This window comes from Salmo salar, chromosome ssa11 (genome assembly GCF_905237065.1).
Source record: "Salmo salar chromosome ssa11, Ssal_v3.1, whole genome shotgun sequence".
Classification (NCBI taxonomy): Eukaryota; Metazoa; Chordata; class Actinopteri; order Salmoniformes; family Salmonidae; genus Salmo; species Salmo salar.
The window spans coordinates 74,254,442-74,273,440 of NC_059452.1; the positions used below are offsets into that span (position 1 = coordinate 74,254,442).

The 18,999-nt window shown below is 41.4% G+C and overlaps 1 protein-coding gene across 4 annotated transcripts in view; it reads right to left on the bottom strand.

The window, feature by feature from the left end:
• LOC106563141 (trafficking protein particle complex subunit 13) overlaps positions 1 to 18,999 on the bottom strand; it is a 37,291-nt gene that overhangs the window by 9,201 nt on the left and 9,091 nt on the right. For 2 of the 4 annotated variants that reach the window (XM_014128400.2, XM_014128399.2), the window contains exons 2-4: positions 17,297 to 17,359; positions 11,821 to 11,889; positions 194 to 293 (exon numbers count right to left, since the gene is read on the bottom strand). In XM_014128400.2, coding sequence (XP_013983875.1) covers positions 194 to 293; positions 11,821 to 11,889; positions 17,297 to 17,359 — 232 coding nt within the window. The remainder of the gene's footprint in view (positions 1 to 193; positions 294 to 11,820; positions 11,890 to 17,296; positions 17,360 to 18,999) is intronic. The other 2 variants (XM_014128401.2, XM_014128402.2) reach the window with 2 other exon arrangements.

Here is an 18,999-nt window from a genome sequence, read left to right on the forward strand (position 1 = left end):
CTTCCGACACCTTGTAGAGTCCATTTCCCCAACAAATTGCTGTTCTGAGGGCAATATTAGGAAGGTGTTTAAAAAATGTTGTACATTCAGTGTAAACAATGATAAAAGCTAGTTGTGTGTGCTTCTCTAGATGTTTCACCCTGTTCTATATACGTAAAAGGGTTCAAAGGGCTATTGTTGTAGTGTTTATTACCCAAAGTTCTGAGGTAGTGTGAGCAACTCTCCCAGCATTAAAGCTTCTGCTCCTCTAATAGTGGATGGGTCCTCCTTCATGAGCCGACCGAACAAATCTCCTGCAGAATGCACGCACACACAAGTCAGGTCTCATCATATTTCCCATCATGTTAGTTTTGTAAATTAAATATTGATGATCAACGTCAATATTCTAAATCTATGAGTAAAAGGCTGCCTTCAGAGGAGCAGTGTGGAAGATACGAGAGCTGGGTGGCATAAAAACATTCACAATTTATTTTCTGTCTCTGAAATATAGTGTTCTAGTCGTTCATCTTGATTTACGGCTATGCCTTCATTTCATTTCTCCATCCTGGTATAAATAGCGTCCCTACCCAGAAGTGTCACTGTGATTTATGGGTTCCGTGGCGTTGGGTTACCAGCCCAGTGCTCACATTGCAGTAGGCAGGCCTCCAAAATGAAAAACACTAAATTATCTTCGGGGGACGATGCATATTAATCAACATCAATATCACAACATCCATGTAAATGTGCTGGGGTTAGCCAAAAGCTAATGTGCACCCGTAGTCCCTGGGCAGGTAAGTGCCTTTACACAGCACACTATACCAATACTCACTAAAACAATACAAAATACAAATACATTACATCCAATAATATATCATTCTAACAACAACAACACTATCATCAACTGTCGTCTTACATATGAGGAACCACAGATAACTCGTGTACAGGTTTGGATAGATTTGAGCCATGTTTCAATTTAAATTGAAAACTACAATAATCAGTGCAGCTTCTCAAGTCCATGGGCATTGCATTGACCGATTTTACTGAGTCAAAATAGGACAACGCAATCCCCTATGCCGGCATAGGGGTGGAGGGACAAGACCATGCAGGATCTTAAACACAAGGCTGAGGAAGGAAAGGTCTTATAAACCTGAAGTTGGATAATCCAAACTTGACCGTGTTAACCACCTTCACGTTTCTTAAAATTGTCAAGTTGGAGTCCAAAATGACACCAAGATACATGAAGTTAGACACAACTTTCAGATTCTCCCCATGAACAAGAACAGCTCATTGGGAAAAATCAATGGATTACTTAGAGAAGTACATAAACAATCTTGTCGATATTTAAATGCAGGCAATAATTAGTAATCCATTTAGAAACATGTACCATAGCTTCAGTTAACAACTAGTTGTCTATTTTTTGAGTGTACATATAGAAATGTATCGTCTGCATGTTAACTTGTGGGCAAGCAAGTGGAAGATCATTTATATAGATGGTAAAGAGAAGGGGGCCTAATATTGACCCTTGTGGGACCCCAATGTTATAGTAAATTGAGTCCGACTGAGTGTCCCCCAAAGGCAGCCATTGACTTCTGTTTGTCAGATAGGAATACAGCCAACTAATAACTATCCATTAAGGGAGGATAGTTGGATAGGAGGACCTCATGATTCACAGTATCAAAGGTCTTTAAAATCCAAAAAGACTGTGCCGACCTCACCACCTATGTTCAGTTTAGATTTAATGCAACCCAGAAAAGAGCAATTGTCTGTTTCGGTAGAATGGTAAGTTCTGTATCCAAATTGCATTTGATGAATGGAGTTGCCCTGAATGAGGTGATCAGTCAGATGATCAGCCACCCAACTTTCAGCTACTTTTGATAGCACTGGAAGAATGCTTGTAGGTCGGTAATTTTCCACCAGTGTTAGGTCACCAGATTTTAAAAACCGGTATCACTGCAACAGACTTCCAAGCACCGGCGAAGAACCCATATTTGATGGACATCTAGTACAATAGGGGAATAAAGTGTCTAGACCAAATACATATTTTGTTCTAGAGCTCCTAAAGAAGCTAATAATACTGTCCACTGCTGACGCTGAGACTTCAGGAATTCTGAATATTGGTTTATTACTATCTATGAGAGTGAGAACTGTGGTCTTGGTTGAAAATCTTTGAGCCAGTTCTCTGACAGAGTCAACAAAAAAATTGTTAAAGATGGTGGATATGAAATCGGCGTCTTGAATTAGAATCCCATTAACCTTTAATTCAGGATAATTCAGCTCCTCCCCTGTTAGTTTGCCTTTTCCATCATTGATCACTCTTAAAAATAACTCCACTTTTGCTTTTTTTTTTTTTTTTTTTTTTTAATTCCTTACCGCCTTATTTCTCAGTGCTGTAAATATACGTCCGTCATCATTCAGACCAGACTTCAGTGCTTTTTGCAAGGAAAGATCCTGTTCTGTCATCTGCCTCCAGAGGTTTTCCGTCTTGGCTTACATTGAAATTTCCTAGTATCCACTTTGTCAGTAGCTGACAAGAGTTGCAAAGAAAAAGACATATCTCAGACTGGCCAATAAAAATAAAAGATTAAGATTGTGTTCTTTTGCCAGACACTGGAAAGCGGAACTCTACCTAGAAGGCCAGCATTCCGGAGTCGCCGCTTCACTGTTGACATTGAGACTGGTGTTTTGCGGGTACTATTTAATGAAGCTGCCAGTCGAGGACTTGTGAGGCGTCCGTTTCTCAAACTAGACACTGTAACGCACTTGTCCTCTTGCTCAGTTGTGCACCGGGGCCTTCCACTCCTCTTTCTATTCTGGTTAGAGCCAGTTTGCGCTGTTCTGTGAAGGGAGTAGTACACAGCATTGTACAAGATCTTCAGTTTCTTGGCAATTTCTCACATGGAATAGCCTTCATTTCTCAGAACAAGAATAGACTGATGAGTTTCAGAAGAAGGTTATTTGTTTCTGGCCATTTTGAGCCTGTTATCAAACCGACAAATGCTGATGCTCCAGATACTCAACTAGTCTAAAGGACAGTTTTATTGCTTCTTTAAAATCAGTACAACCGTTTTCAGCTGTGCTAACATAATTGCAAAAGGGTTTTCTAATGATCAATTAGCCTTTTAAAATGATAAGCTTGGATTAGCTAACAAAATGTGCCATTGGAACACAGGAGTGATGGTTGCTGATAATAGGCCTCTGTATGCCTATATAGATATTCCATTAAAAAAAAATCTGCCGTTTCCAGCTACAATAGTCATTTACAACATTAACAATGTCTACACTGTATTTCTGATCAATTTGATGTTATTTTAAATGGACAAAAAAAAAAAAATTGCTTTCTTTCAAAAACAAGGACATTTCGAAGTGACCCCAAACTTTTGAATGGTAGTGTACATCCTCCGTATCAGCCGTTATTTCTGCAGGTGACCGAACTCCAGACTCTGATGGGGAGCTTGGTACCCTGGGCCGCTTGGGTGTTTGTTGATTCCGGATTGTTTGAATGAAGGCCAGCATTGATGTTTGGCTGCCTTCTTTTGTATTCCGTGGAGAGGTGCACCACCTTCGGGGTCCCTTATAACGTCAGAGTTTACTTCTGGATTATGTTTGTCACTGGTCTCAGTAGCCACTTTCCAAGCTTCATGGGAGCCAAGGAATTATCCTCTTCAACCTGTCTCACGTTCTGTCATTTCAGCTGAGATATGCGATACGTCTGCCCTACTCATGGGGACAGGATTGTTGTCCTGTACATAATTTGAAAATTGATTGCCGACTGGATTTTAGAGGTTAATGTACGAATTGTCTCAATTCATTTTACTGTCGTCATGCCTGGAATTTTAACTAGAGGCTTAACCCCAGTAAAGGAAAGCTAGCTGATTTACACGTTCTCTTGGTAGTCCTTTACACTCGTACCCGTTGGAAATGCCCTATTTGGCCAATGCAATGATAAATGTTTAAATTGGAACGCAGTGGCTGTACCGTAATATGCTATACATGATATCAGACTTCATGCTGTATGGTTTGAACATGAGCACTGCTTGCGACAAGAAGATTCCCCCCCGCTATTTGGGCAACTTTCCCTAAACATTTGACTGAGTGAGGGAAATGCTGTAAATTAAAAGGGATCAATGTATTTTGAAAGATGAGATGTTGAGGATTATAATAAATACTGCTTTGATGTCATACAAGCGAGTCAAACACCCGTGACTCCAAATGTACACTCCACATTTCCATATCATAAAACTCATATCACATAAAGTGCCAATGTTTATGATTACTGTTTGACGTACAGTTACAAGATGACATGGCGTCACACCCTGGGTTATTCTGAAGAGAATGAGCCTGTTTGTCTACTGTGAAGAAAATTAGCTGCAGCACATGCACCTGAATGCACTCTATAGGCACCAAAATGATGTGTTTACCTGAATTGCCTTGTGAAAACCTAACACTATAATAACATTTTCTATAAAACTTAGCTAGTCATGTTGACAATAGAACAAGCTTTCAAATGATGCCCGCCTGACCTAGATTGTGATTTATAATGGACCGTTTTTGGATTGCGTAAACAACAGTAATTGTGTGATGGCTGGGTGTTCAAAACAACTACAAGAGTGCTTGCTGTAGTTCCTCAACAGCACAGCTAGGAGAGCTCAAAAAAGCCCCTTATAGTTGAGTCATAAAAGTGCATTGAAATTATTTAAGGAATGTGCACACTTTGGAGAGGTGTGGCCACTTGTAGACATCAGTTAGTCCTTTCACTCAAACCCTTGTAATTTTTGTTGTCTTATGTTGCACCTACAACACATTTTCCAGGAATATTCTTATCATGCTACTGAATGGATCCAGAGTATTTTCAAATTTCATTAACAACAAATGCAGTGAAAAGCACAGTAAATATAAAATGCACAGTCAGTCTTGTGACAGGTGAACGGTTGTGTCATCAGCTTCAGTCTAATCAATTTTGCATCATCTCCAAACTGTTCCCTTTCAATTGCTACCATGGTTATGCATTTCTTATTTCTTCTTTAAGAAACAGAAAGTCATATCCATATAGGCCAATTCCCACAAGCGTAAAGGGTTAACATAAATATTTTTATTTTATTTATTTCACCTTTATTTAACCAGGTAGGCAAGAACAAGTTCTCATTTACAACTGCGACCTGGCCAAGATAAAACAAAGCAGTTCGACACATACAACAACACAGAGTTACACATGGAATAAACAAACAGAGTCAATAATACAGTAGGGGGAAAAAAGTATATATACAGTGTGCAAATGAGGTAAGATAAGGGAGGTAAGGCAATAAAATAGGCCATAGTGGCAAGGTAATTACGATATAGCAATTAAACACTGGAGTGATAGATGTGCAGAAGATTAATGTGCAAGTAGAGATACTGGGGTGCAAAGGAGCAAAATAAACAAATAAATAAATACAGTATGGGGATGAGGTAGTTGGATGGGCTATTTACAGATAGGCTATGTGCAGGTGCAATGATCTGTGAGCTGCTCTGACAGCTGGTGCTTGAAGTTAGTGAGGGAGATGAGTCTCCAGCTTCAGTGATTTTTGCAGTTCGTTCCAGTCATTGGCAGCAGAGAACTGGAAGGAAAGGCGGCCAAATGAGGAATTGGCTTTGGGGGTTACAAGTGAAATATACCTGCTGGATCTCGTGCTGCGGGTGGGCGCTGCTATGGTGAGCAGTGAAATGAGATAAGGCGGGGCTTTACCTAGCAAAGACTTGTAGATGACCTGGAGCCAGTGGGTGTGGCGACGAGTATGAAGCGAGGGCCAGCCAACGAGAGCGTAGAGTTCGCAGTGGGTAGTATATGGGGCTTTGGTGACAAAATGGATGGCACTGTGATAGACTGCATCGAATTTGTTGAGTAGAGTGTTAGGGGCTGTTTTGTAAATGACATCGCCGAAGTCAAGTATCAGTAGGATAGTCAGTTTTATGAAGGTATGTTTGGCAGCATGAGTGAAGGATGCTTTGTTGCGAAATAGGAAGCCGGTTCTAGATTTAATTTTGGATTGGAGATGCTTAATCTGGGTCTGGAAGGAGAGTTTACAGTCTAACCAGACACCTAGGTATTTGTAGTTGTCCACATATTCTAGGTCAGAACCGTCCAGAGTAGTGATGCTGGACGGGCGGGCAGGTGTGGGCAGCGATCGGTTGAAGAGCATGCATTTAGTTTTACTTGCATTTAAGAGCAGTTGGAGGCCACGGAAGGAGAGTTGTATGGCATTGAAGCTCATCTGGAGGTTAGTTAGCAGTGTCCAAAGAAGGGCCAGAAGTATACAGAATGGTGTCGTCTGTGTAGAGGTGGATCAGAGAAACATCAGTAGCAAGAGCGACATCATTGATGTATACAGAGAAGAGAGTCGGCATGAGAATTGAACCCTGTGGCACCCCCATAGAGACTGCCAGAGGTCCAGACAACAGGCCCTCCGATTTGACACACTGAACTATCGGAGAAGTAGTTGGTGAACCGGGCGAGGCAGTCATTTGATCAACCAAGGCTGTTGAGTCTGCCGATAAGAATGTGGTGATTGACAAAGTCGAAAGCCTTGGCCAGGTCGATGAATACGGCTACACAGTACTGTCTCTTATCGATGGCAGTTATGATATCGTTTAGGACCTTGAGCGTGGCTGAGGTGCACCCATGACCAGCTCAGAAGCCAGATTGCATAGTGGAGAAGGTACTCGAAATGGTCGGTGATCCGTTTGTTAACTTGGCTTTCGAAGACCTTAGAAAGGCAGGGCAGGATAGGTCTGTAGCAGTTTGGGTCTAGAGTGTCTCCCCTTTTGAAGAGGGGGATGACCGCGGCAGCTTTCCAATCTTTGGGGATCTCAAACGATACGAAAGAGAGGTTGAACAGGCTAGTAATAGGGGCTGCAACAATTTCGGCAGATCATTTTAGAAAGAGAGGGTCCAGATTGTCTAGCCCGGCTGATTTGTAGGGGTCCAGATTTTGCAGTTCTTTCAGAACATCAGCTATCTGGATTTGGGTGAAGGAGAAATGGGGAGGCTTGGGTGAGTTGCTGTAGGGGGTGCAGGGCAGTTGACCGGGGTAGGGGTAGCCAGGTAGAAAGCATGGCCAGCCGTAGAAAAATGCTTATTGAAATTCTCAATTATCGTGGATTTATCGGTGATGACAGTGTTTCCTAGCCTCAGTACAGTGGGCAGCTGGGAGGAGGTGCTCTTATTCTCCATGGACTTTACAGTGTCCCAGAACTTTTTTGAGTTTGTGCTACAGGATGCAAATTTCTGTTTGAAAAAGCTAGCCTTAATTTTCCTAACTGCTTGTGTATATTGGTTCCTAAGTTCCCTGAAAAGTTGCATATCATAGGGGCATATCACTGAAAAGTTGCATATCAATCCTATGAATATAGGATTGCTGTGCAGTTTTGTCATAAATTATGTAACCATGGTTCGTGAAATGTGGAGTCCGGCATCTGTTTATCTGTCTGAGTAATACTGATTTCAAAGAGAATCATAATATGTGAATGTGTTGGTATGGGCCGTGGATTTAAATAGCACTACATCAATGCTTTTACCATAGGCTCACTGTGAGCTTGATATTATAATATATAATAAATATATATACACACAGTGCCTTCTGACAGTAATAACAACACTTGACTTTTTCCACATTTTGTTGTGTTGCAAAGTGGGATTAAAATGGATTGAATTGTCATATGTCAACGACCTACACAAAATACTCTGTCAGAGTGGGAGAAAACTTCTAACACAGTAAAACACTAATATATGTTGATTAGATAAGTATTCAACCCCGAGTCAATACATGTTAGAATCACCTTGGCAGCGATTACAGCTGCGAGTCCTTTTGGGTTAAGTCTATGAGCTTTGCACACCTGGATTGTACAATATTTGCCCATTATTCTTTTTCAAGCTGTCAAGTTGGTTTTTGATCATTGCTAGACAGCCATTTAAGTATTGCCATAGATTTAAGACAATTTAAAGGTAGACTCAAAGATATTACGTAGGTGTAAAGAGTAAACAGCAACAACTAAGAGCGTTGAAGCACGTGGCTAAACTTCTCAGCCATTTTGGTCCCATGCCTACCACGCAGTAACAGCGTGAAGCGAAGCCTGCACATGCACAGATACTGTGTGAGAGTGAAGCCTTGCATCTTGCTCATCGCAATATCTGCGGTGCTGCTCATGGCAAAGTCATTTAGCGGAGTCTACCTTTCAATCAAAATTGTAACTAGGCCACTCAGGAACATTCAATGTTGTCTTGGTAAGCAACTCCAGTGTATATTTGGCCTTGTGTTTAAAGTTACTATTCCGCTGAAAGTTGAATTTGTCTCCTAGTGTCTGTTGGAAAGCAGACTTGACCGGGTTTTTCCCTCTAGGATTTTGCCTGTGCTTAGCTCTATTCAGTTTCTTTTTATCTTAAAAAACTCCCTAGTCCTTGCTGATGACAAGTATACCCATAACATGACGCAGCCAACACCATGCTTGAAAATATGAAGAGTGGTACTCAGTGATGTTTTGGATTTGCCCCAAACATAGCTCTTTGTATTCAGGACAAAAAATGTATTTATTTGTAATGTTTTTTGCAATATTACTTTAGTGCTTTACTGCTAACAGGATGCATGCTTTGGAATATTGTCATTATGTACAGGCTTCCTTCTTTTCACTCTGTCATTTAGGTTAGTACCCAGCTAGCACATAATATTTTGAGAACCATATTTCTTAGAGCTTGGTGAGAGTATGGTTGTACTATGGTTATTTAGCATACATCCTTCCCACAAATTTCTGAGAATGGTGCAGGATAGCTGTTTGGCTTTGGAAAATTCTCAGCACATTTAAGGAACTTGACAAAACAAACATTTTCTTGGTATTCCATTACTTTAACAGAACGGTTCCTAAAAGTTCAAACATGGTGGCATCTCATTTAAATTTGGGTAATGTTCTAGGAACGTTCTCCAACTGGTTTGACATTGGGAATGTTCTCCAATAGTGGAAATTTCCGTACTTCAGCATAACATTTTCTACAGGTTTCCTCATGTTTCCATTTAAAAAGTCATGTTCTCAGAACATTAAAAAATATTTAAAAAATCCATAAAAACCACGTTCTTTGAACGTTACTAATGTTATTTAAAAACATATACATTCCGTTCTCAGCATCAACAAAACTTTTTCTATCCTCTATATTGTTGAGTGTGTTAGGTGTGTTGGCCGCGCCACTCATTGGCCACACCTGATTTAATGAGTGCTTGTTTCCTTTGAAATGGGGTCTGTTTGAATAGACTAAACTGAACAGTTTCGCATGAGTAAAAAAAAGAAACATGGCGTACTAGCTCCATCCTCGTGGACTAATTCCAAGGCTAGAGAACAGAAGATCATAGGTTTGAATCTCACTTGACACCGTGCCACATTAAAAAATATATGTGTTTGCATGATTAATGCCAAAGCAAATACATTGTCATGTGTCATATCTGTGCTTGGAGTTCAAAACAGTTAACCTAAGCTAGCAGTGTTATTAAACGTCAAAGTGAAACATAATTACCTTCAAATAACCTAGAATTTCCTTTTCTCAGAACGTTAATAAAACCTACCTGCAAAGTTTAACATTTTACCGGTCAGGAAACTTATGGCTTCATTCCCAGATCCAATGCGAAACCAAAAACTAAGGTTCCCAAATGTGCTCGGTGGGTATTGTGGAGTAACTAAAATGTTGTTGTCCATCCTCAGTTCTTTCCTATCACAGCCATTAAACTCTGTAACTGTTTTAATTGGCCTCATGGTGAAATCCCTAAGCGATTTTCTTTCTCTCCCCGAAAGGATGCCGGTATCTTTGTAGTGACTGGGTGTATTGATACACCATCAAAAGCTTAATGAATAACTCCACCATGCTCAAAGGGATATCCTTTTTTTTTTTTTTACCCATCTACCAAAAGGTGCCCTTTTTTGCAATGCATTGGACAACCTTACTGGTCTTTGTGATGTGAATTTCAAGCATAGATTCATACTCGACTGAGGGACCTTACAGATAATTGTACGTGTGGGGTACAGAGATGGGGTAGTCACTCAAGGTCCACGCAACTTTTTATGTGACTTGTTAAGCAAATCTTCACTCCTGAAGTTATTTAGGCTTGCCATAACAAAGGGGTTGAATACTTATTGACTCAAGACTTTTTAAGCTTTTCTCTGTTCTATATTGATATGCCCATGTCATTTATTTTGAATTACAGCTGCAAAGAAAATTGGATAGGCCTAATAAAAAGAGAGCGAGAGTTGCACCCCTTCTGAAAAAACCTACACTCGATCCCTCCGATGTCAACAACTACAGACCAGTATCCCTTCTTTCTTTTCTCTCCAAAACTCTTGAACGTGCCGTCCTTGGCCAGCTCTCCTGCTATCTCTCTCAGAATGACCTTCTTGATCCTAATCAGTCAGGTTTCAAGACTGGGCATTCAACTGAGACTGCTCTTCTCTGTGTCACGGAGGCTCTCCGCACTGCTAAAGCTAACTCTCTCTCCTCTGCTCTCATACTTCTAGACCCATCTGCTGCCTTTGATACTGTGAACCATCAGATCCTCCTCTCCACCCTCTCCGAGTTGGGCATCTCCGGCGCGGCCCACGCTTGGATTGCGTCCTACCTGACAGGTCGCTCCTACCAGGTGGCGTGGCGAGAATCTGTCTCCGCACCATGCGCTCTCACCACTGGTGTCCCCCAGGGCTCTGTTCTAGGCCCTCTCCTATTCTCGCTATACACCAAGTCACTTGGCTCTGTCATATCCTCACATGGTCTCTCCTATCATTGCTATGCAGACGACACACAATTAATCTTCTCCTTTCCCCCTTCTGATAACCAGGCGGCGAATCGCATCTCTGCATGTCTGTCAGACATATCAGTGTGGATGACGGATCACCAGCTCAAGCTGAACCTCGGCAAGACGGAGCTGCTCTTCCTCCCGGGAAGGACTGCCCGTTCCATGATCTCGCCATCACGGTTGACAACTCCCTTGTGTCCTCCTCCCAGAGTGCTAAGAAGCTTGGCGTGATCCTGGACAACACCCTGTCGTTCTCCACTAACATCAAGGCGGTGACCCGATCCTGTAGGTTCATGCTCTACAACATTCGCAGAGTACGACCCTGCCTCACACAGGAAGCGGCGCAGGTCCTAATCCAGGCACTTGTCATCTCCCGTCTGGATTACTGCAACTCGCTGTTGGCTGGGCTCCCTGCCTGTGCCATTAAACCCCTACAACTCATCCAGAACGCCGCAGCCCGTCTGGTGTTCAACCTTCCCAAGTTCTCTCACGTCACCCCGCTCCTCCGCTCTCTCCACTGGCTTCCAGTTGAAGCTCGCATCCGCTACAAGACCATGGTGATTGCCTACGGAGCTGTGAAGGGAACGGCACCTCCATACCTTCAGGCTCTGATCAGGCCCTACACCCAAACAAGGGCACTGCGTTCATCCACCACTGGCCTGCTGGCCCCCTACCTCTGAGGAAGCACAGTTCCCGCTCAGCCCAGTCAAAACTGTTCGCTGCTCTGGCACCCCAATGGTGGAACAAGCTCCCTCACGACGCCAGGACAGCGGAGTCAATCACCACCTTCCGGAGACACCTGAAACCCCACCTCTTTAAGGAATACCTAGGATAGGATAAAGTAATCCTTCTAACCCCCCCCTTAAAATATTTAGATGCACTATTGTAAAGTGGTTGTTCCACTGGATATCATAAGGTGAATGCACCATTTTGTAAGTCGCTCTGGATAAGAGCGTCTGCTAAATGACTTAAATGTAAATGTAAATGTAATAAAGATTATACAACTCTACATGTTGGCAGTAAAATAAATCAAGATGCTTACCTGGGAGGTCTCGATCTTCACATGTCACTGGCATGTTAGTGAAGAGAGTGGGTTTTGTTAACCGCATCACTGTGAAAGGCAAAGGATTAAAAAAAAAAAAAAAAAAAAAAAAATTGTTCAGTTAGGGTAAGGCTAGTTTACTTGCAATTCTAGATCAAAATTACATGTTAACATGAAATAACATGCTATTTGACACTTTAAAGAGCAACGAGTGCCTTTGAAAACGACCTGTGGCATCGACATGAGTCAGAAACCGTTATTCTAGTGTCAAAATGTACTACAAAGTGTAAATAGGATAATTTTGGTCATAAAGTCAGTCTTGTCTAAACGCAGTTTGGAACATCCGTGCGTCACAACGGGTAATGCGTTGATCATACTGACAGCGTCATTGCGCAAACGAGTACGCAGCATCATCTGGATGTGTGCAACAAAAGTTCAACATTCACCTTCTGCTACCATTTCTGTCAAGCTGTCTACGCATACAGTTTGACGCATACGTTCGATAAATCCAAAGTATGTACCACACAGAACGCACTACAACTGCCTTTGCGATCCGATGCTGCAAGGCATCGGATGAACGTAATTCTGGTGTACCAAAATGCAATGACGCTGTCGGTGTGATCGAAGCATAAACGAAGGTTGGGTTTTGATGATGTCCATTTTCCCACTAACATGGGGTGAACACCTACGGTGATTGCTCTATATCCAATAGCATAGACAGTGAGACAGACCCGCCCAGCAGCTCCGACTTTGTTTACATACTGTAAGACAACACAAAACATTTTTTTTACTTGAAAAATACTGCCCCAAACACCTTACTTAGATGTAAAATTGTGCAACTAAAACATCCTCAGCAAAAACATCTAAATTCATTACAGATTTAATGAGATATCTTAGATTCATTCTGAGGATTTTGAGGAAGTGAAATAGGCTTCCACATCTACAGTGTCTCACGGTGGACAAACATCATTAACCAAATGCGTAATAGGTCAGGAAACACACCTCCAAGACTTCTATCTTGTTTTTCCTAATCAGCAACAGAAAAACACACGTGCCAATCGACGAATGGCTCTTAAATTTAGTTTAGGTTAAAAATTGCACTTGGTTCATAGAACCGGGGTTACATTAGTAACTTCCGATAGTCGCTAGATGATCCGTCTTTTTGAACTGTTTAAGCTACAAAATATTATGACCCCATCACTGAAAGACAAGGAACACATATATACAGTACCAGTCAAACGTTTGGACACGCCTACTCATTCAAGGGTTTTTCTTTATTTGTACTATTTTCTACATTGTAGAATAATAGTGAAGACATCAAAACGATGAAATAACTAGCTACAGGGTGGGTGTCATTTCAATCATAGATATATAATTAATAGAATAGACCTATCCAATCAGACCACTGCAATTTAGCTGGTACACCATTGTAATTTTTACTTCTAATTACTACCACAAAGAAGGCCTCCGGTACACCCAATGTCGAATGTCAACTTAAATGGTTATGCCTACTCTATTATCTATATTTCTATGATTTCAATAGTTTTCCTATGGAGGATTGACAGTATAATTTAAAACATCAGATATTCCCATTCAAGTCAACATTCTCTGATGTGGTACCATTTGAAAGTTAAAATGTAAATGTTTTTTCCATTTTAGTACATTTATCAGCCAAAACACGAGACCCACCCTGTATTCAAGCGCATGTTGCGTCTCAACCAATGGCGGGACAACACAAAAACCTCAGATGATGTAAAATGGGGTCTAAGCTACAACATATGTTAATATGAAAAAAATTCTAACGTTTTAGATAATTGACATTTAAGGTTATAAAATTATACATTTTATTAAAACAATTTTTTTTCTAGAAAAAAAAAGATCTATAGTTTGACAACCCTGTTTGTAAACTTGGATTTGATCAAATCTCAACCATTTATATTTTCCAGTGATGAAGCCATGGATGTCTCATGGTATTGTTGGGTATGAAAATATGTCAAATTTGAGCACCTTTATCTCTTGAATGTTTTTGCATTCAGTTCCAAAAAGTACCTTTCTGAGCACTTCTACAAAAGGCAAATATGAATGGAAGTTTTGGTTCAAATCAAAGGAGTGATGTCAAAAAGTTATTTAATTAAAATGGATTTACCCACACAAGGCATGGAACAATGTGTAGAATTGCAGGAAATTAGCTATAACACTGCAGGATTTTCTCTCAGCGAACAAAAGGGGTGTGAACAGTTTGAAGGCGCATGGGTTTAAGAGGTGGGGGTTTGCTACTACCCCGATAAATGACAACATCAATCCAGACCTTTGCCACCTAAGAAATGTGTGACTGGACTTTCTCAAAAAGTAATTGGGTAGCTACCCCAGCTCTATATGAGGCTGCAAATCCTCTTACTTCACAATGATAATACCAAATGATAACTTCACCTTTCATCTGTGATAATATTAGGGTAACCCTAATACCTGTAACACATACCCTAACAAAGATAGCTGCGTACACATTGCAGCAAAAGAATGTATAATTTAATAACTTAGCCTTTTCTAAATTCAAACAAACCACCTGCAACTAGCAATGGAAGTTTAGAAGACACGTGTTGTCTTCCAAGTCGGGAATTGAGGAAGTGTCATAAAGTAAAGGTAGGTGGAAAATTCTCTGTGCTATGCTTTACACTACCTAAGTAACAACGACTATCATCCAGCTAGAACAGTAGTAATGGCAACTAAACTCAGCAAAAAAAGAAATGTCCCTTTTTCAGGACCCTGTCTTCAAAGATAATTCGTAAAAATCCAAATAACTTCACAGATCTTCATTGTAAAGGGTTTAAACAGTGTTTCCCATGCTTGTTCAATGAACCATAAACAATTAATGAACATGCACCTGTGGAACAGTCGTTAAGACACTAACAGCTTACAGACGGTAGGCAATTAAGGTCACAGTTATGAAAACTTAGGACACTAAAGAGGCCTTCCTACTGACTCTGAAAAACACCAAACGAAAGATGCCCAGGGTCCTTGCTCATCTGTGTGAATGTGCCTTAGGCATGCTGCAAGGAGGCATGAGGACTGCAGATGTGGCCAGATGAGGACTGCAGCCAGGGAAATAATTTTCAATGTGCGTACTGTGAGACGCCTAAGACAGCGCTACAGGGACGGACAGCTGATCGTCCTCGCAGTGGCAGACCACGTATAACGACACCTGCACAGGATCGGTACATCTGAACATCACACCTGCGGGACAGGTACAGGATGTCAACAACAACTGCCCGAGTTAGACCAGGAACGCACAATCCCTCCATCAGTGCTCAGACTGTCCGCAACAGGCTGAGAGAGGCTGGACTGAGGGCTTGTAGGCCTGTTGTAAGGCAGGTCCTCACCAGACATCACTGGGAACATCGCCTATGGGCACAAACCCAACGTGGCTGGACCAGACAGGACTGGCAAAAAGTGCTCTTCACTGACGAGTAGCGGTTTTGTCTCACCAGGGGTGATGGTCGGATTCACGTTTATCGGCGAAAGCATGAGCGTTACACATTACGATTTGGAGGTGGAGGGTCCGTCGTGGTCTGGGGCGGTGTGTCACAGCATCATCGGACTGAGCTTGTCATTGCAGGCAATCTCAACGCTGTGCGTTACAGGGAAGACATCCTCCTCCCTCATGTGGTACCCTCCTGCAGGCTCATCCTGACATAACCCTCCAGCATGACAATGCCACCAGCCATACTGCTCGTTCTGTGCGTGATTTCCTGCAAGACAGGAATGTCAGTGTTGTGCCATGGCCAGCGAAAAGCCTGGATCTCAATCCCATTGAGCACGTCTGGGACCTGTTGGATCGGAGGGTGAGGGCTAGGGCCATTCCCCCTAGAATTATACAGGAACTTGCAGGTGCCTTGGTGGAAGAGTGGAGTAACATCTCACAGCAAGAACTGGCAAATCTGATGCAGTCCATGAGGAGATGCACTGCAGTACATAATGCAGCTGGTGGCTACACCAGATACTGACTGTTACTTTTGATTTTGACCCCCCCCCCTTTGTTCGGGGACACATTATTCCATTTCTGTTAGTCGCATGTCTGTGGAACTTGTTCAGTTTATGTCTCAGTTGTTGAATCTTGTTATGGTCATACAAATATTTACACGTTAAGTTTGCTGAAAATAAACGCAGTTGACGGTGAAATTCACATTACCATACTATAACTCATTAATTACTTTACATGTATAAGGAATGTATATGTTGGGGTCAATGAAGGGTATATGAGAACTAGGTGTATGGAAAGTTACTAAGAGTAGAAACTTCATCTTCTGTTCCATGTTTCTGATGAGGGAGGCGAAAGGCAATTGTTAGTCTCTGATAAGGCAGGCCGGCTGCAGAACTAGGGAGGAGTGAGGAATGTGTCGAGGTCAAATCAACAGATGAAGTGAGAAGAAACCTCTGAGGGGGGCTAGAGAGGCCCACTACAACGACTCTCCTACTGCAGTACTATCTCACACATACACCTCCACTAAGGTTTTAGTAATAGACAGGGCTGTGACTACACCAGTGAGAGGAACCTATTCAATTCCTGCCTAGCAACAGAGATGTATTGGTTGTCTAGATGTGTAAGGAGTTGTGTAATCATGTCTTGGCTTCGTAGCTGTTTGACCCAGTGGGTGAATAAATTTGGTTTGAGCTTTTTCTAGTTGTCCGTTTGAGGTTTACTCAGTTTGTTCAGAACATAACAGTTGGCGTTGACGGCAGGATTCACCACGATTTAGTGTCGAACTGGAGAGTCCGAATCAGTGGAACAGGAGATGGCACATTTAAACAAGATTTGCAAAGTTCCTACACCTGTTACTACTCATTCTGACATCTTGGGGAGATGGATAGGGATCTAGAAAGCCTGAGATTATTCAGTAGTCCCATTGTGTTCCGATCGGTCGTAGATTTAGGGTCGGTCGTAGATTTTAGTCCCGAACAGACGACGGGTGTGGAACCAATTTTGGGGTTGGATAATCTATGTATAATGCCAGGGGAATGGATTCTAAAAAGGTAACAAGTTCAAACTGGCACGTCCAAACATTCCTTGCAAGCTCAGAAAATTGTTTTATTATTTTTTTAATCACGTGAGAGACTTTATTCCGTCTTATTCTGAAATAGCTTTATAGAATTGACTAAAGGGAGGAGGGGTCCTCACAAGGAATAAGAGTGGAATTAATATCATGAGTAATTGTTTGTAGAGTTAAAGAAACAATTGTCATTAGAGTGTAGTAATATTGTGAGTTATTGTTTGTAGCGTTAAATAAACAATTGTAAAGTTTAAAAAAAGCAGTTGTGTCAAGCGCCAGCATTGGGGTTACCAAACCTAAAATTACCTTTAAAAATGTTGTTAATGAGTAGATCTGTCTCGATTTAGTGCATATTAAATCTTAAAATAGTATACATTAATGAGTGTGAAGCAAATAGTGAATATCCAACGGAGGTTGGTAATTGTACTTACAGTAAACGTTGGGGTTAGGGTTGCAAAGGGTCGGAAACTTTCCGGAAATTTCCATGTGCAACCCTAGTTTGGGTAGATTAAAACAAACGATTAAAGAGTGGAGGGAGGACAGTGGCCTCTGAACAGAAGTTATGTTTTGTCTGTAATTAAAACAGTTTTGTTACCGATTAAGATTTTGCAAAGTGAAAACTAAAGGAATATACATTTTCACTTTTAGGAGAAGATGTGGTAGCTCTCCCTTTGAAATGTATCCCGAGGCTCTGCAGTTCTATTAAGTATAAAGATACCCAGCTCCTAATCAAGTAAGGCCTGGCCATTTGTTTGTTTTTTGTCCTACGTGTTACCACACACATCAGCACACGCACACACAACCCACCTGTTCTGAATATTTGTTCGTGATTTTACTACTGAATTTGATTTATTGCATGGGGTCTTTTTATTTGGTTTTAGTGGTTTCTTCACAGGTTAGAAAGGATGCACCTTAAAAGGGAACAAAAATGTAATTGTCTGAAGTATCTATTTTATGAATTTTGGTTGCATACATCACTTCTCTTGATAAGAAATGTGCTGAAAAACCCAAAGTAAACTTGGTACACGAAATGTTTGACATGTCCTTAAATAATATCTGAGGTACAAGGTAGAGAAGGGAAAGAAACACTCACTGGGGTTAAATGACCTCTGACGTTTGTTCTGACTTTCTGGTGAGGCCTGATCACCCTCACTTGAGGCATTGGGTGAGATTTAAATGTAATATGTAAACACTGATGATTAGGAAGAGGTTTATAATTTAGCAATAGTCCTATGTGTGATTTGGACCACGAGAAGGACAGAGAGCTGGCTCTGAATGAGGGAAACCTGTCTCTAGTCTATTTTACTATTCCTTGAATTACCTTATGGGATACAATTAAGTAAAAATTGAGTTAATTTAAAGTTCAAATCCCCACAAACACTGTAATTCTAATTTAATTTGTTATTTTGATTTAACAGGCAATGTTGTTGTTTTTTTGGATACGAGTCGTGTCCAAAGGGGGAATTACCAGTCCCTTGGGGCCCATAGGTAAATATGCAAATAGATTTTCTTCACGTCTGCATGTAAAAGGAAAAAAGATGTGAACCTCCAAATGGATTGAAGGTTTCACCACCTCGAGTGATATACAGTGCCTTCAGAAAGTACTCAGACGCCTTGACTTTTTCCACATTGTTACGTTACAGCCTTATTCTAAAATGTATTAAATTGCTTTTTTTAATCATCAATCTACACATAATGACAAAGCAATTTTTTTGCAAATGTATTAAAAATGTAAAAAAATGAAATATCACATGTCCACAAGTATTCAGACCATTTACTCAGTACATTGTTGAAGCACCTTTGGCAGCGATTAAGGCTTTGAGTTTTGTTGGGTATGACGCTATAAGCTTGGCACACCTGTATTTGGGGAGTTTCTCCCATTCTTCTCTGCAGATCCTCTCAAGCTCTGTCAGGTTGGATGGGGAGTGTTGCTGCACAGCTATTTTCAGGTCTCTCCAGAGATGTTCGATCAGGTTCAAGTCCCGGGTCTGGCTGGACCACTCAAGGACATTCAGATTTTTTCCGAAGCCACTCCTGCGTTGTCTTGGCTGTGTGCTTAGGGTCGTTGTCCAGCTGGAAGGTGAACCTTTTCCCCAGTCAGGTCCTGAGCGCCTTGGAGCAGGTTTTCATCAAG